The 26583-nt window shown below is 35.5% G+C and overlaps 2 protein-coding genes across 3 annotated transcripts; one reads left to right on the forward strand and one right to left on the reverse strand.

Annotated features, from left to right (window-relative positions):
- Nucleotides 1-3506: 3506 nt before the first annotated feature.
- Nucleotides 3507-16578, forward strand: kz (putative ATP-dependent RNA helicase kurz). The gene is made up of 17 exons (XM_077433900.1): nucleotides 3507-3628; nucleotides 3705-3841; nucleotides 3946-4128; nucleotides 4200-4389; nucleotides 4468-4977; nucleotides 5047-5265; nucleotides 6649-6890; nucleotides 6962-7108; nucleotides 7191-7614; nucleotides 12409-12857; nucleotides 12927-13058; nucleotides 14220-14360; nucleotides 14432-14525; nucleotides 14597-14827; nucleotides 15430-15654; nucleotides 15731-16075; nucleotides 16153-16578. The coding sequence occupies exons 2-17, from the start codon at nucleotides 3767-3769 to the stop codon at nucleotides 16233-16235; spliced, it is 3690 nt and encodes a 1229-aa protein (XP_077290026.1). The 5' UTR covers nucleotides 3507-3628; nucleotides 3705-3766; the 3' UTR covers nucleotides 16236-16578.
- AMPKalpha (AMP-activated protein kinase alpha subunit) lies at nucleotides 16381-24958 on the reverse strand. 2 transcript variants are annotated; one of them, XM_077433902.1, is made up of 6 exons: nucleotides 24150-24958; nucleotides 22283-22582; nucleotides 22013-22208; nucleotides 21789-21933; nucleotides 18623-18742; nucleotides 16381-17601 (listed from the first exon to the last, which is right to left on the reverse strand). In XM_077433902.1, exons 1-6 carry the CDS (start codon nucleotides 24735-24737, stop codon nucleotides 17349-17351), a joined length of 1602 nt encoding a protein of 533 aa, XP_077290028.1. In that variant the 5' UTR covers nucleotides 24738-24958; the 3' UTR covers nucleotides 16381-17348. The 2 variants fall into 2 exon arrangements, with proteins under 2 accessions (XP_077290028.1, XP_077290027.1); XM_077433901.1 differs by having other exon boundaries at nucleotides 22013-22220.
- Between the last annotated feature and the right edge of the window lie 1625 nt (nucleotides 24959-26583).

The raw sequence follows: 26583 nt of genomic DNA on the forward strand, positions 1-26583 counted from the left end.
GAGATGGTTGAATATCGCACAAGAACAACCGCACATCACTGTTCTAATAAAAAAAAACCACACTGTACATAACCAAGTACAAAATAAACAAAAACGCATGAACACATAAAGCGCGCATGCGTTAGGAAATAATACCTGAAATGTGCCGTGCGAATGCACGCACACCTCAAGTAAACATACATGTATGTATGTTTATGCGTGCACGCACACACAAAAACACTGTAATAAATGAAAACAATTCAATTATTTATTATTATCACGCTCTATAATAATTAAAATGTATTTATCGTCATTGAATCAGTTATAAATTACTTGACAGAAGCATATGCTTGATCAAGTTCTGCGGCGTGACTGTATACTTTTTTTATTTCAAACATTAAAACGAAAACGTTAATCGGACTCGACGCGTTTTAGCTACTTCCTCACGATGATACCGATAGTATTTTTCCATTCTTCTCAAATTTATTTATTTTACATAGATATACGTTAACATAAATATACCAGAAAGGCCTAACAGGTAAACCCCAATGCGCCCTCCTGGCCAATTACAAACAATGCAGCATTTTTATAACATAAGTCGCTGAATTACGAGAATCTGAAAAACTCGAAATTAACGAGGCATCTATGAATTTTGTGCATATATTTTGTTGTACATAAATCATACTCAAATAGTGGGTAGTATTGTATTTAGCCAATTTAATCGAGGAACCGTTTCAACAATTAAATTAAATATAAGGGTGTGACAGACGTATTTTACGCGGGAATACAACTCTCTCGCTGGGAGAGTTACTGGCGTACAGGGATACGTTTCTTGTTCTTCCAGGTGCGTTCGTTCTGCGGTGGAGGTCAAAGGGAACAGATTGACTGACCTGGGATGTCTTGTATTTGTCGTGAAGTTCCTGGTCAGAAGTCTTCCTCGTCTATAGATGCAGCGCAGCTGTTGTGAAGCTGGCTCTCGGGTCACCTGGTCTGTCTTCCAGCGGCTAATGCTTTTAGGGGCTTTCCGGAGCGCTTGGCTACCACGGAAAAGTTAACCCGCACGGGGGTAGGAAGCTGCGTGGAGATACAGGTGACGAATTCGTTGGAGCTCGGGGAGGGAGTTATGATAAACTCAACTATCCCGCGATTCTTCAACAAGATGACGGATCTCTGGGCGCGTTCACGATGGAAACAGCTCGGGAGAGATAGGGGGGGGGGGGGGGCAAGTCTGTGCCCCTTGAAGGTGATAAATAAGAATTGACGAGACGGTTCGCTCCTGCTTTTCGCGGTAAAAACTCTCGGCCTGAGTGTGGCCATCCCAAACACAGGCTACTGTTGCCAACTGATGGGATGGCTGGGAGAACGTCACGTTACAAGGGGCGCCTCTCGCCTGTTTTTTTTTTTTTTTTTTTAATAAAACATGTAAAATTTAAGAAAAATTCGACGTGTTTTTTAATATCGATTTGTATATACATACATAGTATGTACATACGTACATATTATGTTTCAATTATGTATTTTTTTCGAGGGAGCGTTATGCATGGTTTACTTTTAAAGGTCTGTTCATACTTAACAGCATTGCACGGCTTCAGCACTGCACGACTCCGTTTCAAATATGTCATTTTATTACATTTCTATTCATATCTACCTACACGTCGCGGTCACGTCACGTTCACAGCAATTTGGCCGAGTGCAAGGCAAAATCGGCTTACTTATACATTACAGGCCATGACGATACGGCGCAATATTGCTTACGTCGTATTGTCGAGTACTTACAATATGAATGCATACACGTGCATTCGTAGCTACGCGTCAGAATACAAGTCAGCAAAAATGTTTCGGCGTTTATCGAACGAAAAATTATGTATAATCGCGTTGTTGTTGGAAGAAGAAGCTCAAGAAGGCAATGAAAAAGCACGGAGGCGTTTTGATGTGCATCCCATGTTAAAAAATAGAAAAACCGAAGGGGAGTTTTGGACACTGTATAAGGAGCTTGTGGATGATGGACAAAAAATTTTTAAATATTTCCGTAAAAAAATTTTAAAAAATTTAAATGTTTGCGCCAAAACCATGTCGAAAGATTGGACAGCTTTCAACTGTCACTATCGATAATTGGTCCAAAACAGCAAAGCGGCAGACTCATGGCACGTAATTTTGCGTGTATATTTCCACGATGGCCAAAAAAACGGATACGATACGTTGACGGATGTTGCTGTAAGGCAGCGTTTCCCAACCTTTTTTGACTCACGTACCACTTGGTAGTACATAACGCTAAATTGTACCACCATATAAAAATTATTGTTTTTCATGAAATTTGTTTTTGCAAGTATAATTATTATATATAGTATTTGCATGGAAAGGAATGAGAAGACAGGATACACGTAATATGTAGATCTGTTTTGGTAAGAAATTTTGTGGAAAAAAAGTTATTTGCGGAGTCACAATTATAATATGCTCAAAGTTTAATATATTTATCTACTATCTTGTCTAATTCTAATTTTCTAATCATATGTACTTTCAATTTTATCTGCAAAATTAAAGATTATTATAGAACTGTTTTCAAGTGTCAAATTCAAGTTATTTATTTATTGAAGCGTGAACGCGGTAAATTTAAAAATGCACTTCAAAATCCATGCCGGATCTGAGGAAAACGTATCGATTGCCAGATTTTCGATCATCGACTGTACATATTGACGATGACTATGTGGTGGCTCGCTATACGACATGGTCGAGTTTGGTTACCTTCCTGCGAGTGGGGACCAACTCGGCTGGGTTCGGAGAGCGGCTACTCACTCTGCCTTCAGCTGCCATAAATAAAACACGTGCATTAACATGCCAGTCGTCTCATTCGTTCATCCCCCATAACTAATTAAGATAATGTTTTATTAATTACTAGTTGTTTTACCCGGCTTCGCTCAGTATGTGTAATATAAACAACTTAAACATAGCGAATCTAATAGTAAATATTCATTTGTGTTTTATAAAATTGATTTGAATCGAAAAAAATATAATATTCAACCAATTGAATTGTCGTCATGAAAATTTTATTTTGTTTTCGAAGTTCCCAAACAAAGATACAAACTTAAAAGTCTCTTTCGAAATTATATATTAGATATAAAAAATATTTCTATTTTTATGATTGTAAATCATTCATTCCTGCATGTCCGCCATTGCTGATTTTTTTTCGCGTACCACCAACCATCAACCGCGTACCACCAAGTGGTACGCGTAAGGTATGAACAGGGAATGTCGGGTATTGCTGTAAGCCTGCCGTGGCGTAAACGTGACGGTTGAAATGAACATACCCATACAAAATGTAGCAAATAATACTTTTCGTACGGCCGGATACCTGCTGAAGTCGGTACGTGCCGACTAGGTATGAACAGACCTTAATACTTTTGAATTCTGAGAAAATTGACCAAATAAATTAAAACGAAATTTTTGGAAGCTTTTCATCTTATACTAATAGATAGGAAAAAATATCATCGTACGTCAATAACTTAGGAAAGTATTTTTATTTTTTAATTGAGACAATTTTCTGTTATCAATATTTACACTGGCAGCACTGATGATCAGCATGTCAACATGCTATAACCTACAAATGTATGTCTGGTGTGACATTTCTGAACTGATTTCGTACCGAATAAAGGTTATTTTTCAATAAATTAGTGAAATTAAAATATCAAACACTCAATTTTATCGGATTTTTTAATTTTTTTATACAGATCACTAATGTTTGATTATATACAATCAATTTAAAAAAAAAATCACCATAGTAACATTCAAGATGGGTAAAAAAGGATTTAATTGGAAAGCGCGTCAAGTTGTTGAGACTAAAATAGACAATAGGGAGACCCAAAAGGTAAGTCTTACTTATTATTTAAAAAAATAGTTACATTCTATCGTAGAACATAGCCCTTCAAAGATGTTGAATTTTTATTAACGAGAAATTATCAATATATTTAGATTTTAGTAGATTTACCATCAAAAGAATATGGGGGTGATGATGCCAGCAATGCTCTCGTACTACCGTCTTCCAAAAGAATTACAAAAATTAAAAAGCAAAATGACAAACACGTACGAATTTTATCAAAACAGCAGCGAAAGAAATTTGAGAAGATTGTTGACAAAAAGAAGAAAAAAGAAAACGTATGAACTATTTTGTCGTACATAGTTATTCAAGCATCTGATATCTCATTTAATCATCGTAATATTTTCAGAGAGCATCTTTATTAGAGGCTTTGGCTAAGGTTCAAGCCACTCCCGAAGAACTCAGTCAAATGGTTTCAATATCCGACATACAATCGAAAGGTTTGAAGAAGAATTTACAGCAAATAGATATAGGTTACATTGAACCTCTAACTGAATCGAAAGCAACTGGCGAAGTTGTAAAATTAAAAACCCTTTCTGGTACATATGATTAATAGTGTAGTATTTTTATTTGAATTAATTAAAATCATTTAAGTTATATATAAATTTGATGTTTAGGTGCCAAAAAGAGGAAATACCTTTTATCGTTAGAGCCTGGTAATAAAAAGAAGTCGAAAAAAGATCTTAATATCGTAGATCTTCATTCATCGTCGAGCGATTCCGAAGATTTAGTTTTAGATGATGATGTTGATAACGATAGTATTGAAATAGAACTCAAGTTGGATACTTCTGACGATGTCAATGAACCAGTCGAGGAAGTGACGTTGAACAATGGTGATAATACAGTAGAAATATTGGACGGTGAACCATCAAATTTGAAGGATACAATAAATAATAGTAAATCAAAAAAAAAACGTAAAAAAAATAAAAAGGTACAAAAATCCCAGACTAAAGCACCTATTGAAGATATGCAAATTAAACTGCCATCGAGAGAAACGATATTCGTGGAAGTAATCCGAGATCCTAAAATACAAGTGACGAGGCTTAAATTGCCCATACTTGCCGAAGAACAGACAGTTGTGGAATGTATTAACGATAATGCAATAGTTCTTATTGCCGGAGAGACAGGTATTTTCAACTTGATTTTTGTACGAGTCGTTAAAATTGCATTTGAAAACATGTCCTTTATCTTTATAGGTAGCGGAAAAACTACACAAGTACCCCAATTTTTGTACGAGGCTGGCTACACTCGCAATAATAAGATGATCGGCGTGACGGAGCCGAGAAGAGTCGCTGCCGTAGCCATGTCTAAACGCGTCGGTGTAGAAATGTCGTTGACAACGAAAGAAGTTTCGTATTTGATGCGATATGAAGGAAACGTTACAGAGGATACTAAAATAAAATTCATGACTGATGGTAAATTATTTATTTTATTTATTTATTTATTTAACGTTTTTTGACCATTATGGCATTACAGGAAGAACCTAATGCGCCACAATGGCCTACATAATAAAATAAGATAATATAAGAGAGGGAGAAAACAAAAATAAAATAAAAAATTAATAGATACAACAAAAAGCAAAAGCAAAAAATTAAAAAATAATAATACAGCATTTAACACAATCATAAAAAACTTTGTAGTAATTAAAATTTAAAATAAGAAAAAATACAAATAAGGGAATGTCTTGCACATGCAGCCTGTTCCGATAAATAAGAACAAGCTTCAAATACAAAACATCCCTGCGAGGCCCAAATGGAAGAGAGTAGATTAAGATTCCACTCATACATCACATTCAAATTAAGAAAGTAATGATGAGCGCAGGTTACCAGATAAATATGTTAAAATAATATCTGATAATCTACGCTCACCAAGTTGGAAAATATCGCATTCGGGGACGGCAGCAACGATTTCATTGAGAAGTCGAATAGCTCTTGGTATAGGAGCCATTCGAAAAAGAACTGTGCGAGCAGGAGGTACAACCATCAAATGATGATATCTACCACGCACATAATTATTAGGTACATAAAGTCCCAACTGTTCCAGCAACAACGGGCATGACGTATTACCACGCAGTAGCTGGAGTACGAAACGAATTGACGAAAAGTTTCTCCGAAGTTCAAGGGAATTATACCCAAGCATACCCAAAAGGAAAGGAGTAGGATAGAGATATGGGTAGTACCCATACTCTTTCTTATAAAGAAAACGAAGAAATGCTTTTTGAACTTTTTCGATAATAAGAGAGTAGTTTGCTTCATGCGGATTCCACACAATCGCATTATACTCTAGCTTACTTCTAACAAGCGAGTTGAAAAGCAAGCGAGAAGACAAGGGGTTAGATAATAACCTAGCATATCTCAAGACGAATCCAAGTCGACGAAAGGAAACGTCAGCGACTGTCTTGATGTGGTTGTGAAAGGTGAATTGAGGATCAAAAGTGATACCCAAGTCGACCATAGATTCCACACGCTTCAACAACACGGATCCAATGGAATATCCGTGACAATAGAGCGAATTCGCACGTCCATAACTCATAATGGCACATTTAATAATATTCATTTTAAGCCCTAAACTGGAACTGAACTCTAAAACAGCGTTAATATCCGCTTGAAGGAGAGAGGCTTGCCTCTCATCCTTAACAGCAAAGAATAATTTAACGTCGTCTGCAAACAAGAGATATGAAGCATTGCGTAGTACTTTAGGGAGGTTATTAATGACTTTAGTAAATAGTAAAGGGCCTAATACTATTGCTGTATCCACTTTGTTTTATAGCATTGTTTATACGTTTGTATTATTTTTAGGTGTCTTATTAAAAGAAATTGAATCGGATTTTGTTCTGTCAAAGTATTCTGTGATAATTGTTGATGAGGCTCACGAGAGAAGTGTCTTCACAGACATTTTGATTGGTCTTCTCTCTCGAATTGTGCCGTTAAGATGTAAAAGAGGCGATCCTCTGCGGCTCATTGTCATGTCGGCTACTTTGAGAATAGAAGATTTTACAGAAAACACTAGATTGTTTAAATCTCCACCTCCTGTAGTGAAAGTAAGTTGGGTGTAGTAAATCGTTTTGATTAAAACTGATATGTAGTAATAGTCTTATTCGTATGTACATAGATTGAAGCTAGACAATTTCCCGTCACGATACATTTTAATAAAAGAACCGAAGAAGACTATTTAAAGGCCGCCTTTTCGAAGACTATCAAAATTCATACCAAATTGCCTGAAGGAGGTATTCTAATTTTCGTGACTGGTCAACAAGAGGTATGTATATTTGATGGGCTTTTATTATATTCATTTATTAATTTTATTTGATTATATTTTCTTTTTTTTTTGTGAAAATTAGGTGAAAACTTTAGTAAAAAAATTAAAAATGGCGTTTCCTTATAAGAAAAAAAATAAAACTGAAAGCATCACGGAAGAGGACAGTAAAAAATCTAATAAAAAACGAAAAACTCAACCTGTCACCAAACAAAATGGTGAAGTGAAGTCAATTTCTGATGATGTGTCAGAAGATTGTGTAATATTGTCCGATGCTGAAAACTCATCTTCAGACAACGAATGCAAAAAAGAAGAAGATGAGATAGAAATGATGTATGAGTTGAAAAATATGAAAAAAGTCATGAAAAATAAAAAGAAAACTACAGGTATTGTCCTACCTAAATTTGATTTGGACGACTACGATTTACCTGACGAGGAAGCAAAAGACAACTTATTAGAAGACGAATACGAAGACGCCGATGGTTTAGAAGACAGCGCAGACGAAGATGGTAAGTGCCATATCCTACAACTTTACCGATATCCACAACTGGGTAAAGGATGGAAGGCTATGTTTTGGCCGGTCAAAAAATTCAATTGAGGGCTATTTATTTTTATTCAGTATACAAGCTTTTGCAAGTACAGAGTACTCACAGTGAAGAGGGCTAGTTGCCGACTTCGGTAGAAGGGCTGGCTGAACTCTCGTCTTAGTCTGCAATGCCGGTTTATTTATTGGTTTTATTGATGTCATCATGCTTTTGGGAGTTCCTACGGACTCGAGGCTATCCTTTGTGTAGCTTGATGTGTTGTCGAATGATGAGATCATGCTTCTTTGGTTCTTACAGGCATGTAGGTAGCTATGCCTCAAGGTTGCTCGATGTGCGTTCAAGTCATGAAATCATGCTTCTGTGGATCCTACGGGCTCGCAATCGTTAATATGCAATGAGTCGAATTGTGTCTTTGCCCTTGTGTGAGCGAAGATAATTTCAGGCGAGGTTGGCTCTGCATTCTCGTACAGGAACTCGTTGATGCAATCGTGCGCCTTGCGTTTTATGGGAAAATATATGAGATCACCGGTCTTGATTCGGAATCATAAAAGCTGTATTGCATTTCTACAGACTCATCGTTATTAGGATCCTTTGTACAAACATGTCCTGTTGCTTTCGTGCTATGGCTCAACTGTAATCACTCCTTTCTAGGTCATCCTATCAGTCTATTACTCACCCAAACTCTTTTTACTAACCTCTTCTTAGTTCATGTGACTACTTTTTTTCTGGAATTCTTGGAATATGCAAGTTTAATTGAGATCTTTCAATATAAATACCCAAATATAGGGACTCCCTTTACTGTATACATAGTTGATTACACTTGAGATAATATGTAATATTGTGTTCGTTGTCGCGTTCGGTCGTGTCGCCAAAGTGTGTTTTTGTTACTTCTTCATTGTTACTAAATAAAATATAAAATGGCCAAGTACGTGCAAAGCGTCTCCAAAATATTAGAGAGTATGGTCCAAGTCCTCATGGACCCTGTCAATAGATTTAGCAAGGACCAAATGGCCAAATTGATGACTTTCACCTCTGATATCTCGCAAACTGTAGGCGAAATGTCCTGTAATATTGCAATGCTGGAAGGAGAGCTGTCAGCTACCAAAATGTATATGTCTAAAGATACACCCACCACGATTGAATCGACATTGGAACTTGTTAGTGAAATGGAAGAAAGAAAAAATAGAAAAAACAATGTCATCATATTTGACATTACTGAAACAGGTAATAATGACGACAATAATGTAATCGCAAATTTATTGTCAAAAGCAGAGCTACCTAACCACAAATTCACCGCTCATAGAATCGGATTAAAACAAGGTACGAAGCCAAGGCCCCTAAAAGTTAAACTCGATGTACAGCAAACAGCAATATCATTACTTAGAAAAGGACCCAAACTAGGAATTAAAATAAAAAATGACCTAACGTACATGCAAAGACTACATATAAACAATTTGTGGAACGAAATGAATACCAGAAAAGACAAAGGTGAAAGTGACTTAATAATAAAATATTTTAACGGAGTGCCTAAAATAATAAATAAAAATAGTACAAAAAACTAACAATATATTACCAAAATGTCAGAAGCATTATATCTAAAATACAATTCCTTAAAAATGCTATAGCTGCTTCCGCATATGACATCATATTATTAACAGAAACGTGGCTAAACAACCTTATAAATGACTCCGAACTAAACTTTCATACATACAATATGTATAGATATGATAGAAACATAAACACCAGTACGAAGACTCGAGGCGGTGGCGTGGCAATTCTTATTAAAAAAGTTCATGCATCATCTGTCATCATCAACACAAACAATTCCATCGAACAAATATTTATATCAACCAAAATTTTCAATGTAAAGTGCATATTCGGTTGTGTTTACATCCCTCCATCTTCTAACATTAGTGTATATAATAATTTTATAAATAATATTGAAACAATCAGATTAAAATATCCTGATTCAAAATTCTTAATAACTGGTGATTTTAATCTACCAAATTTGGACTGGCAAAACCTTGAAATGAATGAAAATTCTCCAATTCATCAAGAAATTATAAATTTATCTTTAAATTTAGGTCTTAAACAATTTAATACTATTTCCAACTTGAATGATCGTGTCTTAGATTTAGTTTTTTCCAATTACAAAAACACTAACGTTATGAAATCTCATGATGTTCTATCTCCAGTGGATGGCCATCATCCACCCCTAGATATTATTATTACTTTAAATAAATCTACTAATCTACCTTTAATTCAGCAAAATATTTTTGATTTTCACAGAGCCGATTATAACGAAATCATGAACCAATTAAATGTCACTAATTGGTCGTTCTTAAACGATAACATTAACTTTGAATCAAAAGTCATTATGCTGAATGAATTATTAATCTCTTGTATATACAACCATGTTCCTCAATATAAAAATAAGTTGCATTTTTTTCCAAAATGGTTTAGTCCCGAATTAAAAAACCTAATACATAAAAAAAAAAGTGTGCACAAATTATTCAAAATTTATAACTCTACACACATATATATTGAATTCAAAAAACTAAGAGCTTTGTGTAAACTACATATATCCAAATGTTTTAAACTTTATATTAAAAAAACAGAATCATTCATTGATTCAAATTCCAAATATTTTTGGTCATTTACTAAAGAAATAAACAACAATAAAACATATATACCAGAAAACATTCAACTTAACGGTAAATTTGTTGACAATACTAATGATTCAGTCAATCTTTTTGCTGATTTTTTCAAATCGATCTATGTCAAAAACAACAACAATAATTCTAATTATAGCATTGTAAATAATAATGTCCTGATTTCACCTTTACATTCTATAAATATATCTATTCAAAAATTGATTAACAAAATAAATGCCTTAGATATATCTAAATCTGCGGGTCCTGACAACATACCCCCAATTTTTATCAAGAATTGTGCCAATGTATTAAATTATCCTCTTTTTAATCTCTTTAATCAATCTATTTCCACTGGTATATTTCCCAATTCTTGGAAGTCTGGCTATTTAATGCCTCTCCATAAAAATGGGGATAAACATAATGTAATGAACTATAGAGCCATCTGTCAACTATCAACTATTCCAAAACTTTTTGAAAGTTTAGTATTAGACGAATTTATTCCTTTCATTAATAACATTATTATTCCACAACAACATGGTTTTACTTCTGGTAGATCTACCTTATCCAATTTATTATTATATGAAAATTTTATTTCTAGTGCCTTATCTGTTAAATTGCAAGTTGACTCAATTTACACTGATTTCAGTAAAGCATTTGACAAAGTTGATATTGAGATCTTATTATATAAACTAAACAGTATCGGAATCAGCGGTGTATTACTAAACTGGTTTCGGAGCTATTTGTCCAATAGATCATTATTAGTTAAAATCGGCCATTCTAAATCTTACTCCTTTAATCCAACTAGTGGCGTTCCCCAAGGATCTCACATGGGACCAGTCCTATTCAATATTTTTATAAATGATATTATAAATATATTTAATGATGTTAAAGTGCTCTTATTTGCAGACGATTTAAAAATATTTAAATGTATAAAAGACACTAACGATTGTGCTACTTTACAAACTAATATAAACTCATTAAACGATTGGTGTTATTTTAATAAATTATATTTAAACATTAAGAAGTGTTCTGTTGTCAGGTTCAGTAGGTCAAATAACAAAATTATTTATAATTATCATATAAATAATGAATCATTACCATCATCATCGCTAATTAAAGATCTAGGAGTTATTTTTGACGACAAATTAACTTTTAATTCTCATATAAATTTTATCACAAAAAATGCCACCAAAACACTTGGTTTCTTAATAAGAAATAGTACTCACTTCAAAAATGTAAATACGATTAAAATTTTATACACCACTCTGGTTAGAAACCAATTAGAGTACAATTCTACCATTTGGTCTCCTTATCTAATGAAACAAATTAACATAATAGAGTCAGTGCAAATAAAGTTCATTAGATTCATCAAATTTAAATTTTTTAAAAGTCATAATCATTATGTCAGTAACGTTATTATTTATAGGAAACTTAATTTGCTAAAATTATATGACAGAAGGAAAATTAACGATATTTCAGTTCTGTGTGGTCTTCTTAATGGCACTATTAAATGCTCTGACTTGGTGAGTTTAGTGTGCTTCCATGTGCCGGGTAGATCAATTAGATGTAACCATCTTTTTGATATGCCCAGGTTTACCACTAATTACTCATTGAACTCAGCTATGTTGAGACTGCACAGAGTTGGAAACGAATTGTCCATGGTCGATTTATTCATTGTTAGTAAATATAACATGAAATCTATTTTATTTAAACATTTTTTTAATATAATGTAATTTATTTTGTAGTATATGAATGTATGTGTATTTTTCTTTTATATTTCATTTAATTTTTTTTTTCTTTTTCTTTCTCTATTTCCAACATGTAAAATGGTCAATTTTTTCTTGACCGTAAAATAAAATAAATAAAATAAAATAAATAAATAAATATCTCATTTTCCCTTCTTGGATTAAATCTGACATATCAAGATCTAAAATAAATTTTTTTAGGTCAGCACCTGTCCTTTTTTTGATAATAGAACTGTGAATCTCACATTTCTTAGTCAAGTAGATACAAATATTAGTTTTTCTATTTGCTAGCCTTCACTCTTCCATATTGTATGTATGTAAATCGCATTTGAAATTCTAAACAACCAATTACTTTCTAGAATGGGAGGCACTAGCATCAGGAATATCTTCTAGTGGCAATATTGGACCTCTATGGGTGCTTCCGTTGTATTCAATGCTGCCTCCGGCTGAGCAAGCCAAAGTCTTCGAAACCCCACCAGAAGATTGTAGATTGTGTGTAGTTGCGACGAACGTGGCGGAAACCTCACTGACTATTCCCAATGTCAAATACGTTGTCGACTCCGGAAAACAAAAAGTAAGAGTATACGAAAGGGTGACCGGGGCTAGTGCGATGCGAATAGTGTGGGTGTCTCAAGCGAGTGCCCAACAAAGGGCCGGTCGAGCCGGTCGTATCGCTCCGGGTCACTGTTACAGACTGTACTCGAGTGCCGTGTTTCAACACGACATGCCCAAAGACAAGGAGCCGGAGATCAGAACGAGACCCGTCGACGATCTCATACTGCAAATGAAGTGTATGGGCATCGATAAGGTGTGTATTCGTCATTTCAATTAAATAACCCGGAATATAAGATCGAATCTATACAGTTTTACATTTCAGGTTGTGAATTTTCCGTTTCCGTCGGCTCCGGATATCATTCAATTGAAAATGGCTGAAGCCAGGTTGGAAATATTAGGAGCATTAGAAAAAGTATCCAATCCAAATAATAAGAAAAATAATACACGAATTGAGGTACGTGTACTATTGCATAATATCATTTCAAGAGGAATCGTTTAAATTCTAAATGATTACATTATTCTAAATTTACGAATAAGGTGAAGCCATCATGATAGTTTAGGCAGGAAGGTGTGTTGACCAGTGTCCTGGCTTATGGAAACTCGTTTGGGTCTGGAAGTTTATTGTTTAGTATACGGTATAGTTTTATGGAGCTAGTAGCTCGACTTCGGAGGAGGGGGCCGGCTGAACTCCAGAAGCTCACTGGCGTCCGGGGCTAGTGCGCTGATTTATATACATTATTTAGTTCGATAGATGGCTGTATGCTGTCATTGTTCGGAGGTCGCGCGATGGGGTGAGTGCCTAGGGGTCGTTCGCTGGGCAGCTGCGTGATATTATTCTTATACTTTCGCGCGTTCTAGATCTCTTAACGCGTGTCTAGAAGTTGTTGTCTGGCAGTCGTGTGAAGCTTGTTTTCCTGCAAGTGCAGGGCTGTGTGTGTCTAGAGGTCACTCGTCTGAGTGTGCAGCTGATACAATGTATTCCTACAATAGTATAAAAACCTACTTAAATTGTAAAATACATTAACCTTTTGTTACTAAGGTTGTTTCAAATTTCCTATTAAAGTCCATCGTGGAGATTGTTGTATTTATACTATTTTGTAAACCAACAACTAATAGAGTAGGTTTGCCTTAAGTAAAGACGAACAGAAAGATACGTGGCACATTTTTTGTTAAATAGTTTTGCACTCGCAAAAAAAAAACGCTGGTAGGCCAAATCTGTACCGTCGCGTTCCTTCGCAAACCTCACCACTGGAGTATTTTCGGTGATATTTTATCCATGTATCCATAGTGATTCCTATATATTTAAAAAAATGTAGGAAAAACTTATCGAAATAATCGTGAAGATACACCTCTCACAGCTGGAGATCACCTATGCGTCCCGTGCCGCACTTTTGAGTGTGTTCTTACCATTACTTGGTTTATAAAAATCATGTTAAATTAGAATCAAACTTCCAGCAGATTGTTGGTTAAATTATAGGCATCGTTTAAACTGTTAATGATTTAGCATGTTTTCATCTTAACACAGGTCTGGTTTTATCTCCCTATCATGATGGCCACCAGTTTTACTGAATATATGCACAAATGTAACTTGAATGACTTTTGAATTAATTTACAGCTTTTAAAAGTCACACCATTGGGTCGAGCAATAGCAGACTATCCTGTCTTACCACGCTACGGCAAAATGTTGGCGTTAAGTCATCAGCATAATCTATTTGAATATATGATATGCATAGTAGCAGCTCTTAGCGTACAAGAAGTGAGTACAGTACATATATAACGATCGATCTAGATATGGAAGATTATGCTAAGTTTATTATTACTGTTAAGGTTTTGACTTCAAAGAAAAAGAAATGGATGGCTGTCGGTGAAGATCTGCTATTAGGCGATCCCGGCGCTCTACTGAACATCGTAGGAGCTGCCGGTAAAGTGTACTGATATTTATATTAAATTATTATACGTCGACAGTTCCATTTCACGTGTGTTTGGTTTTAGAACACGCTGCACTCTCCGGCCAAGATATGGAGACTTGGTGCGTTTCGCAAGGAGTTCGATGGCGAGCGCTTCGAGAGATTCGTCTGCTACGAGGGCAATTATCGGGAGGATCGGTGCTGCCAGCACCAGCTAAGCCTCCGGGACCACTCGCTAAACTTCTTCGACAAATACTACTCACCGGATTGGGCGATTGTGTCGCCAAGAAGATTTCCATGGATGAATTTAAACAAAGTATGTTTGTAGTAAAAATGATCATAGTATGTATCGGTTACAGTTGAAGTGTATCTTCCATTTGTAATATATTTTGACTAGTCGGAATACATATATTCCATCTAACCTGATACCAATTACTTTTATAGTTGATATGTATTTTCGGTTTTAATATATTTTGACTAGTTGGAATATATTCTGTCTAACTCACATAAGTTGAATCATATGGCGAATTACTTTCCAACTGGTCAAAATATACTACACCTGAAAGTTGATACCAGGTGAGATGGAAAGGTTAGGTTTTCGTGAATACGTCACTCATTCTTGTTTAGAACACATTCTTAGAGTTACCGTAATACGGTACTCGTTATACCTAGCAAATATTAATGCATTATTGAATTCTAAAGCATTCGTAAAAACATCAGAGCTGTTAAAACTCAACTGTTATATTACAACTGACGCACATTGTTGAAAGTGTATTTGTGGTTGTAGAGATTCACTAGTTGAATTGTATTCGAATATGAATGACCTAAAACGCCAGTTGGAATATATTTCAACTGAAAATACACTTCGACTGTAACATATGTATGTATATATTAATTTTAATTTAAACATTATATCAGATCAAGACAAAATAAAATACAAATATGCATACCGATGTGCTGAAATGGAGGAGCCTATTTTCATCCATTCCGCTTCTGCACTAAGAAAGCAACTGCCGGAATGGGTTGTATACCAAGAAATATATGAAGCCGGAGAAGGTGAAGATGTTAAAATGATTATGAGAGGAATTACAGCGATAGAACCGGAATGGCTTCCACTTTACGTGCCTAAATTGTGTAATTTAGGTATACAAAATTTTTTTATATTGTATATATTCAGAGTAAGTATATTTTGGTAATACAAATTGTTGTATTTCAATAGGAGATCCATTGGCTGATCCGTCTCCGAGGTATGATCAGAACAAGGATAAGATGATGTGTCATGTGAATGCAACGTTCGGAAGATGCGGTTGGCTGCTGCCGATCGTCGAAATCGACTTTCCGAAGAATCCTGATGTGTATCGATGGTTCGCCGTGTACTTCTTGGACGGAAAAGTCATTGCGAAGTTGAAGAACTATACTAAATCTTTACTGTCGCCGGCAACCACCATGATCAAGAGCTGGGCCAAGCTGCAGCCGAGGACGGAGACGCTGTACAGAGGGCTCGTATTCAGACAAGTCTGCAGCAAAAGCCAACTGTTAGACGAGTGGAAGAAAGATCCTAGTTGTACATATGTTTCCTGCTTTATGTAAATCACTTACTTACCATCAACTTATTTTTCTAATGTGTATTTTTTCCCGCAGATCTGTTGGAAGAGTATAAGAGTTGGTTGCCGGAGTCGGCCCATCAAGAAGTCGCTTTATTTTGGCCGCCACTGTACGAATGATTCATCAGTTGTATTTATATATATTTGTATATGTGTTATAATTGTACATAAACGTGATCGTTTCTGTTTTTCTAATCTTGTTTTTATCTCGAGGAACACAATGTATTACAAGGTTTGCGCCTACAGATAAACATCAATCATTTTTCAAACATCATTTTTAATCGCGTAACATACACTTCAAATATGTACAAATAATTAAAGTGACACGTCATTATCATATTCAATTAAATACAATATAAATATACGTCACCTTGAAATCAATCATAAACTAAAAAAACATAACAAATACCTTAAAATCATCAAACAATTGATTAATTTTGAACACTTCTATACATCGTCGTCAATATACATACGTATTGTAATACTTATAATTGCTTCACATTTCATTGGTTAATTATTTATACATTTTTTTTGTTCGTATAATTCTTAAAATCGATTGAATATGTATATACGTAGCGAAAAATGTGGCCTTTGATAATAATATAATAATTATTTTGATGTAAAATAATGCTAATCAGAGCACTATCGATCAGTACAAGCAGGCTTTATATAAATTGGAATGTTTCGATCGAATTCGCCGCGCTCGTATAATATATTATACTATATAATATAATAAAGCGCGTTTAAAATTCCTGCATTTAGAATTTGAAGCGGCGTATATAATTTGTGCTATAAATATTAAAATTTACGGCGGATGCTTATTAAAATCGTCTAAAAAATACTCGGCATATATATAAATTCACATCACATTTCATACGCACTAAAATGCAATCTTTAAGTTTTACGATTGCTTCCTATTACACTATAATTATATTATCGATTTCATAACTAAACCATACATATGAATCAATGTAAAAATTTAAGGCACAAACATCAATCGAATAAAAAAAAAACACATTTAAATTAAACAATAATTAAAAAAAAAAAACATCAAACGAACTCTTATTATTAAATTTGAATAATGCAAAGATTAATACGTAACACGTGTGTGAGCAATATAAGCATTGTACAAAATTCAAATAAAATTATCGTAGAACTAATATTTTTTCAATACTATTTAATTCCAAGAAAATCACTGGTGGGGAGTAGGAGGGGGGGGGGGCGGAGAAAGAATTATCTCGCTAATTGTATAATAAGTGCGGCACACATTTCAAAGAATTCCATGGTGTGGTGTCCGTTGGTTTCCGTAATGGACACGTCATTGATGGGCGGGACGGCTGGACTGGGACTCATATCCTCGTTGCTCACCTCCGACTCTTCGTCCGTCAGCGATTTAAAGTCGAGCAAATACGACTTGTAATCCACTTGATACAGTTGCAACGACATTTTGACAAATTTATCGGTGAATTTATTCTTGTCTCTGACTCTGAAATTGAAATGCAAACAAAAAAAATAGAGCAATTTCATTTATGTGGGGCTGTTAGCTGCAATATATAAGAATGCCACAGCTTCGGTTAAAATTTTTTCAGGTACAGATAGATTTAGCATAGGAAAAGGAGTAAGACAAGGAGATACAATCTCGCACAAGTTATTCAATGCGGCGCTTGAGGGAGTTTTCAGGAACTTGGATTGGGACACAGCCGGAGTAAGCATCAACGGTCGCTTCTTGAGTCACCTTCGGTTCGCAGACGATATAGTTTTAATAGCTCGTGATTCAGCTGACCTACTTAATAGACTAACACAGCTGGACAGGGAAAGTAGAAAAGTAGGATTAAAAATTAACGTAGATAAGACCAAACTAATGTTCAATAGTTATTGCATGCCTGATAGCATCCCATTAGATGAGAAACCAGTAGAAGTAGTAAATAATTATTTATATTTAGGTCAAATAATTGACATGAGTGGTAGTAAAGATGAAGAGATAAAGAGACGTATGAAATTAGGATGGAGTGCATTTGGACGCATGAATGCTGTTTTTAAATCAAAAATGCCACTCTGCCTGAAGACAAAGATCTTTGATCAATGCGTTTTGCCAGTGATGACGTATGGATGTGAAACTTGGACACTGAACGCCAAGATGCTACATAAAATCCAATGCACTCAAAGAAGCATGGAACGCTGTATGCTTGGCATAACGAGGAAAGACAGAATGCGGAACACGTGGATGAGAAATGGCAATGGGCGGGTCACGTAGCTAGGAGGATGGACGAAAGGTGGACAAAAGAAGTGCTTGAATGGTACCCGAGAGAATGCAAAAGGGTAAAAGGAAGACCGCAAGGAAGATGGGTGAACGAAATTAGGAAAATGTGTGGAGTGAGATGGATGAATGTTGCGCAAAACAGAGACGAGTGGAAGCGTGTTGGAGAGGCCTTCATCCAGCAGTGGATGGCGAATGGCTGTAAATGATGATGATGATACAAGGAAATACATATAAAACTTCGACGTACCTGACGTGGTATGGATTGATTACTTTCCACTCATAATCCAAAGCCTTCATAGCGCGATAAACTTCAAGCATTATGTCATTGGGTTTGCTTTGCGATCTAATACCTAAGTGCCATTTTGCCCTGAAAGGTAAAAATTATTCAAAATAAGAAACCATTGAAGCGAATCTTTCGCTCGATTATGACACTAATAAGTAGAGACACGTATTTTGGGCATTTTGCTATTAATGCTTAATTGATGCTACAATTCGGAATGGAAGCTAAATTCGTAAAATATGCGAATAGATGCTAAAATAACAAACAAAAGTGAAATTTGCATAAAATTTATATAATTAATAGACAATTTAGAAGGGTCTTGCTATCCCTTTGCCCATTTATTATGTGGGGAATAAAACAGTACAAAATTGAGGGGATAAAACAGAGCTTGCAGTTTACCATAGACGGTGTTTTTCATGTCGAAACCAAGCAACGGCTTTTGTCTACTACTGTAAATAGTAGACAAAAGTGTGGATGCTGAAAGGTATTTTACTAAATACAATATAATTGTTACCGATCGTTGCATAAATCTCAAAAAATAATCTAGAAATATGCTCCATGTTGAGTTTTAATAAATTTTAATTGGTATTATATTTTTATATTCATATTTTGTTGTCTTTGTATTTTTATATTCATGTTTTTTTCATTGAAATTTTAATTCCAAAACATTTTTGAATTTTTCTATTATTTTTTAAATGTCTTTAAATTGTATATATGTATATAAATTTTATTAAAATTCATCGAAATTTTTTATTGTTTAAAATTAAACTCTTCATAAAAATAGATGCTAAAATTGAACATTTTTAATGCTCTAAAACGCTAAAATGCAAAAATTGACAAAAATAGATGCCCAAAATACGCGTCTCTACTAATAAGCTTATTATTAACTAGGGAAGCAATATTTAAAATCAAATTGAAAATTATTAGCATATACTCTCGATACATAGCAAATTTTTACAGAGTAGTCAGAGAAGCTAGAAAATGGAATTTACGATATACAGGGATAGGTTGTCAATTTGCTGGAACCGTTTCAACAATGAAATCAGATAAATCGGCAAACTCTGATAGAAACCGATCGACCTGGAGTGACATACTTCTAAGGTCATTCTAGGCCAGCGACACCGGGCCAGGGAATGAACCTATGATCCCTCTACGCTCGCTAACCACTGAACTATATTGCTGGTGGTACTCGGATTTTTTCATACAGGATGTTTCCAAGCTTTGCAGAAAGATTTTCGCGGATGCGACCTCTCCATACATGATTTTTGCGGATACTGATTATTCCCTTAGCACTATGGCGGCTGCTGACTCATATTTGTATCATGTTGGGTGCACAACGCTTACTGGCCGCTGATACATATATGATTCACGACTGCGCGAATATATTTTTCTGTCCGCTGATATATATTTGTATCGCGTTTTCATCAAACGAAAACGTGATACAAAATTGTATCATCGGCCACAAACGATTGACGCAAACGTGATACAAAAATATATCAGAGGACTGAAACAGTTCGCGCAGTCGCATACATATGTACCAGCGGCCACTAAGCGTTGTGCACCCAACATGATACAAATATGAGTCAGCGGCCGCCATCGTGTTAATAACTGATTAACTATGCTAACCAGCAGCGTGGACAAATGGTTAGCATATTATGCTTTCGAGCAGAGTGGTCACGGGTTAAAGTCCCAATAGAGTAACGCTGCTGGCTAGACTTTGGTTTGTGACTACAGGTCGATCGTTTCTTATCAGAGTTTGTCAATTTTTCTGATTTTCATTGAAACGGTTCCTGTAAAATTGGCATTTTCCTTTCCTATCTCTCTTGCTAATCTCAAATTATTCAGCGTCTTGAATTTCGCCAATTTGATTATAAAATGCTGCAAAAATTTCTCCATAGATGTCACTGTGGATCTTTGTATGAATTCGCATTGTATAAAATGCTTATGTATATTGAGTGATTGATTGTATTGTATCTGTTTAAGTGTACTCGTCACTTAGGAGCGATCTGTAAAGGCGAGTGTACATGTTCTTTGAAATAAAATAAAACTCGGAGGTTGAACAATCGAATCCCTCATATATACGGTATATTTTTTTAATATAATATTAAAAATATTTGTCTGGAATGATCAGTGTTCGCAAAAATCATGTACAGAATAACACTGTTCGACAAATGACGACTTTTCTTTTAGTTCAGAGACGAGATATGACTTTTCTTATAGATCTACGCCCAGTGAACACGAATCTGGTAATAAAAAATGTTGATTGGTTCGAGATTCGGAGATACATTCGGAGATTTTTCTATATCTTGGTGTTGTACGGCCGATGTCTCAAAATCTGTCAACTTCCTGTTCAAAATGAATATTGTTATTAATCCACAAGAATAGTCGAAATATGATTTTTCTAAGTGGAATTTTATTTAATTCTCATATAAAGACAATTTAATATATTATCCCTATTAATTCAATTCAGATTCGTGTAAATACGAGTAAATACTACTACGAGCTTTTATCTCGCAATTTTACCGATTTAAAATTCAACACACTTCCAATTAACCCTTTTAAACGAAAACAAAAAATAGTGTGGCCAGAACACTATCCCAATAAACATGTTTCAATAGAAAATACTCAATATAAAATAGTATTAACAGTGGGAAAAAATCCCAAGTGAAAACACGTACTTTTGACTTTTGATTTGTACTGGACGACTACTTAGAGAGATTTGAAAGCTGAAAAGTACTACAAATGAAATATAAAATACCCGACTATAGATTACAATATTCATTTTGGACAGGAAATTGACAGATTTTGAGACATCGACCGAACAACACCAAGATATAGAAAAATCGCATGATTTAAAAAACACATATATCTCCGAATCTCGAGCAAATCGACATTTTTTATTACCAGATTCGTGTTTACTGGGCATAGATCTATAATAAAAGTCATATCTCGTCTCCGAACCATTTTTCGTGTCGAACAGTGTAATCTGTCCAAAGGGCAAGTGCCCTATATACACTAGATAATACACAAACACTCTGCTCATACACACTAGACACTTCCACTAACTGCTCGCTTAGCACATTCAAAAAGCTTTCACACATTTATAATTAGCTACGTAATAAAAGATAACAACCTCTTGACAGGAGTGCCTTTTTGAGTTTTTTCCCCTTGAGTGACCTGTTGACCTTGAGGCGCTTTCTCCCGAAGCGGTGCAATTCTTTCCGGGTGAGGTTTCTGTCCAGCTTCCATCGGACTGTAACTAACGGCAGGTGGACTCGCTGCAAAGTACACACAAGAAACGTACAGCAAAAAATTTAACACAATACCCTATACAACATATAGAGATGAGATATCCACCAGCTCCGTAGAAGTCTTTCAACTCGGCTTTGGCGGCTTCGTCGGCGATCCTCTTATTATCGATGATCAAATGGTACGCTATGGCCAGCTGATCGTGAGGATCTCCGCTCAGCAGCGAGTAGTGCACTTCATTCTCCTTGACGCCGAACTTATCGCAAACTTCTAGGATGGCACTAGTATCGATTATACTACTGTCCTGTAACGGGAACTACAACATTATTCATTGATGCAATTAAATCAGTCTATACCCATGCGAATTTTGCTATTCACCTGTTCAATCGGAGACGGGAAGAGGTACTCGGACAGGTCTTTCTGGAACCATTCGTGTTTCTTTATATCTTCGATCGACGCCCGCTTCATCGGATCGACCTGCAGCATCTGACAGAGCATGCCGACCACGCTCTTGTTCAAGTATTCCGGTATCGGAAACACTCCCGATTTTATTTTCCTAAACAGTGTCGGGACGTGTTCGTCGTCGAACGGCAGCGTCCCGCACAAGAGCGCGTACAGAATGACTCCGCAAGACCAGATATCAACTTCAGGACCTGCATATAGTTTTCCAGATATGACCTAAAACATAATCATCTATTAGTGAAGTAAAAATATATATATATATATATATATATATATATATATATATATATATATATATATATATATATATATATATATATATATATATATATATATATATATATATATATATATATATATATATATATATATATATATATATATATATATATATATATATATATATATATATATATATATGAGAGATAATGAGAGCCTATAAGGGGCGAAATCACACAGAGAAGGATGGCACGTCGTGCACTTGGTTGTACATTTCTTCAAATATGGGATACACCATTATCAAGCAAGGATAAAATTTTACTGAAAACACTCTAGGGGGTAATTTTGGGACGGTGTGTGCTAGCCGTGCCATGAATATGTGCAAGGCATGTCACATTTTTTAAAACTATCTCAAAAAAACATTCATCGCTGTGTTTTCGCCCTAATTCAAATATAATAAAATCGCTCAAGAATAGATTCTTAAAACCATATAATACACGTTTGTATAAAAAGTTTTTTAAAAACATACCTCTTCTATAATTTGTATATAAAATTATTATTTTGTATATTTATTTTACTACCGCCATCTATGTTTAAAACTAAAAATTGGATAAACGTCAGGCACTTTTCAGAAATTAAAATTTCATACGTGTCTAAAACGATTTTTTTCCCCCCATCGTAATGACGGAGGATACATTTACTTATGTATATTGATGACCAAAATGAGCAATATGGCATAGTATGAAAACGGTTGGATAAGAGGTAAATTTTTTACTGAATTGTAATCGTAAGTGAAGCTAAAAGGAGGTATGTAATAAAAAAAACCATGTGCCGCTTTCCTTCCCATGTGATTTCGCCCCAATGCAAATTTTATAAGATATAGTGTGTACGTTAAAATTTGACAAAACGAGTGGGTGGCGGAAAGTCTAACATATAAGGCTACTGACCACTAAACGCCATCGTCTCCAAAATTTTTGCATTTTTAAACCTGTTTATTACGATTATTTTTCACCATCGAACTATCGGAAGCGATTTAAATTTCTATCCGTGACCAAACCGCGCAAAATGGCAAAGTTTCAAACCGACCGGAAGAATGTAAGAATATTACCTGAACCATTAGCGAAGTGAAACATATATAAAAGCATTGTAATAAAAAAAAATTATATTGAAATTTTGTACGTATTTAAAAAATCATATAAAATAATTTTTATTTTGGACAACCATATTTATTTATCGCATGGGTGTTAAGTTTTTAAATAAAAAATAATTAAAAGAAATGTGTCGGCCCTGTGTTCGATCCGCACGAGATATTATATATATATATATATATATATATATATATATATGATGATAATGGAGAGTTTATAATTTCATAATAGAAGTTTTAATTAAAATTTCATCATAATTTTCAAAATAGGTTTTATGTTTTAGCACTAATTTGTGGTTGTATTGTGGACTAAACATCTAGCATTATATAATAATCATGAATCAACGATTACAGTAAGACATAATATGTCTTACCATAATCGTTGTATATAAGTCAATTATTTGATTGAAAGTATACCTCGGGAGCGGCATAGTTGGGCGATCCGCAAGAGGTCCTCAAAAACTCGCCGTCCATCATCATGTTGGAGAGTCCGAAGTCGGCAATCTTGACGTGCATGTTGTGATCGAGCAGCAGGTTCTCGGGCTTGAGATCCCTGTGCACGATCATGTGCCGGTGGCAGTAGTCCACGCCGGATATGATCTGTTGGAAGAAGCGTCGGGCCTCGTGCTCGAGCAGCTTGCCGTGCTTGACGATGTAGTCGAAGAGCTCGCCGCCGCTCACGTACTCCATGATCATGAATATGTCGGTGGGCGTGGATATGACCTGGTACAGCTTGATGATGTGCGGGTGTCTGAACAGCTTCAGGTTTTGGATCTCGCGGCGGATCTTGCCGACGACGTCGAGCGACTTGATCTTCTGTCGGTTGAGGATCTTGACGGCGACCTTGTGCTTGGTGAGCTGGTGCTCGCCGATCTTCACCTTGCCGAAGGTGCCCGTGCCGAGGGTGGCTCCCAGCGTGTAATGCCCGATCTTGACTATCGGCTGAGGAGTGGCTGAGCCGCCGGAGCCGCCTGCGCTGCCGAAGCTGCCGCTGCGCTCCGACATCCTCTCGACAGCGTCTCTTCCGCTCTTCCGCTCTCCTGCTCTTCCGCACTTCCTGACTTCCACTCTTCAGATCCCAGCACAGCCCGTGGCAGTGGCCGTGGGTGTGGATGTTGTCGCTGTCAGAACAGATCGAGCCCCCCCTTCCCCTCCCCGCCGGCAGGAGCCCTCTTCATCTCGCAAACTGACAGCGCCCGTCGCCTTCGCAACGCGCTCTGCAACTCGCCCTTCTTCCATACTGCTGCATTTCGGTGGATAAAAATACACTTTGGCTACACTCTATCGAACACCTGAATATAAAACGGTTTCACTTCCCATAACCGAAACGATCTAGCGTCAGACTTACGTAAAATGTATCTGCTATCGCATTCACTCCCCACTCAACCCGCGATGGCCAATTACACTTCGTTTCAGTTTCGCATTGCATTTTGGTCAAGTAATACGACATTGCTCGTGCGTTTAGCGGCCGGTAGAATTTGACTTTTATTTTTTGTTAGTTTGGAGTTCTTGTTTCATATTTTGAAATATTTACATTAATGAAATTTGAATACCAAATACGTAAGCCAGCGTTTCCCAACCTGTGGTACGCGTACCACTTGGTGGTACGTGGTTGATGGTTGGTGCAGGAAAGGGTTCGGTGATTACTGGTCACAAATTACTCGTCACAAAATCACTAAAATCTCTATAACGGAACATCTGGCAGCCGAAAAGTCCATCATACTAACGATAACTATCATAGTAACGAGAACTTGAGTGCCAAATATTGTGTATTCGCGATTTTCATGGCAATAATTGTCTTTGTGACCACCCCAATGTGACGAATAGTCCAATTACCGCAGGAAAGAATGATTTACAATCATAAAAATATAAATATTTTTTTATATCTAATATATAATTTCGAAAGAGACTTTGTAAGTTTGTATCTTTGTTTGGGAACTTCGAAAACAAAATAAAATTTCCATGACGACAATTCAATTGGTTGAATTTTATATTTTTTTCGATTAAAATAAATTTAATAAAAAACAAGTGAATATTTACTATTAGATTCGCCATGTAAAAGCTGTTTATATTACAAATACTGAGCGAAGCTGGGTAAAACAACTAATAATTAATAAAAATTATCTTAATTAGTCATCGTTGACGTCAATATGTACAGTCGATGATCGAAAATCTGGCAATCGATACGTTTTCCTCAAATCCACAAAAAAAATTCTTACCAAAACAGATCTACATATTGCGTGTATCCTGTCTTCACATTCCTTGCCATGTAAATACTATATATAATAATTACACTTGCAAAAAAAATTTCATGAAATGCAATTATTTTTATATGGTGGTACAATTTAGCGCTATGTACTACCAAGTGGTACGCGAGTCAAAAAAGGTTGGGTAACGCTGACGTAAGCTGTTAATATTATTAATTTATTTATGGAATATGTATATATTTTATTTTAATATAGACTTTCACTTATTTATTTTAATTGTAGTATTATGCCTGCTCTTTACTTTGGTCTTACTCTGTGACAAAAATTTTATTGAATGTGAAAGAAAATCAAAACAAACTAAATATTTTTGATCGATGTTTAGAGAAATTTGAACGCAAATTTAATGAAAACGTTACTGGATTGAGGTGACCATTATTTTAAAATTCAAAACCAGGATTTTTTTCCAAAAACATATTTCTGAATTCTTAAATTATTTGAAACGAAGACTAAAGAATCGGTAAACGTACTACTAGCAGTGGCGGCTCGTCTTAATGGGCTGCCGGGCTGCAGCCTCTCCTATAAAATTCTAAAATATATGTATAATAATACATTAAATATTTTATTTATTAATGATATTATTTTTA

Source organism: Arctopsyche grandis, chromosome 6 (assembly GCF_051622035.1).
Source record: "Arctopsyche grandis isolate Sample6627 chromosome 6, ASM5162203v2, whole genome shotgun sequence".
Taxonomy (NCBI): Eukaryota; Metazoa; Arthropoda; class Insecta; order Trichoptera; family Hydropsychidae; genus Arctopsyche; species Arctopsyche grandis.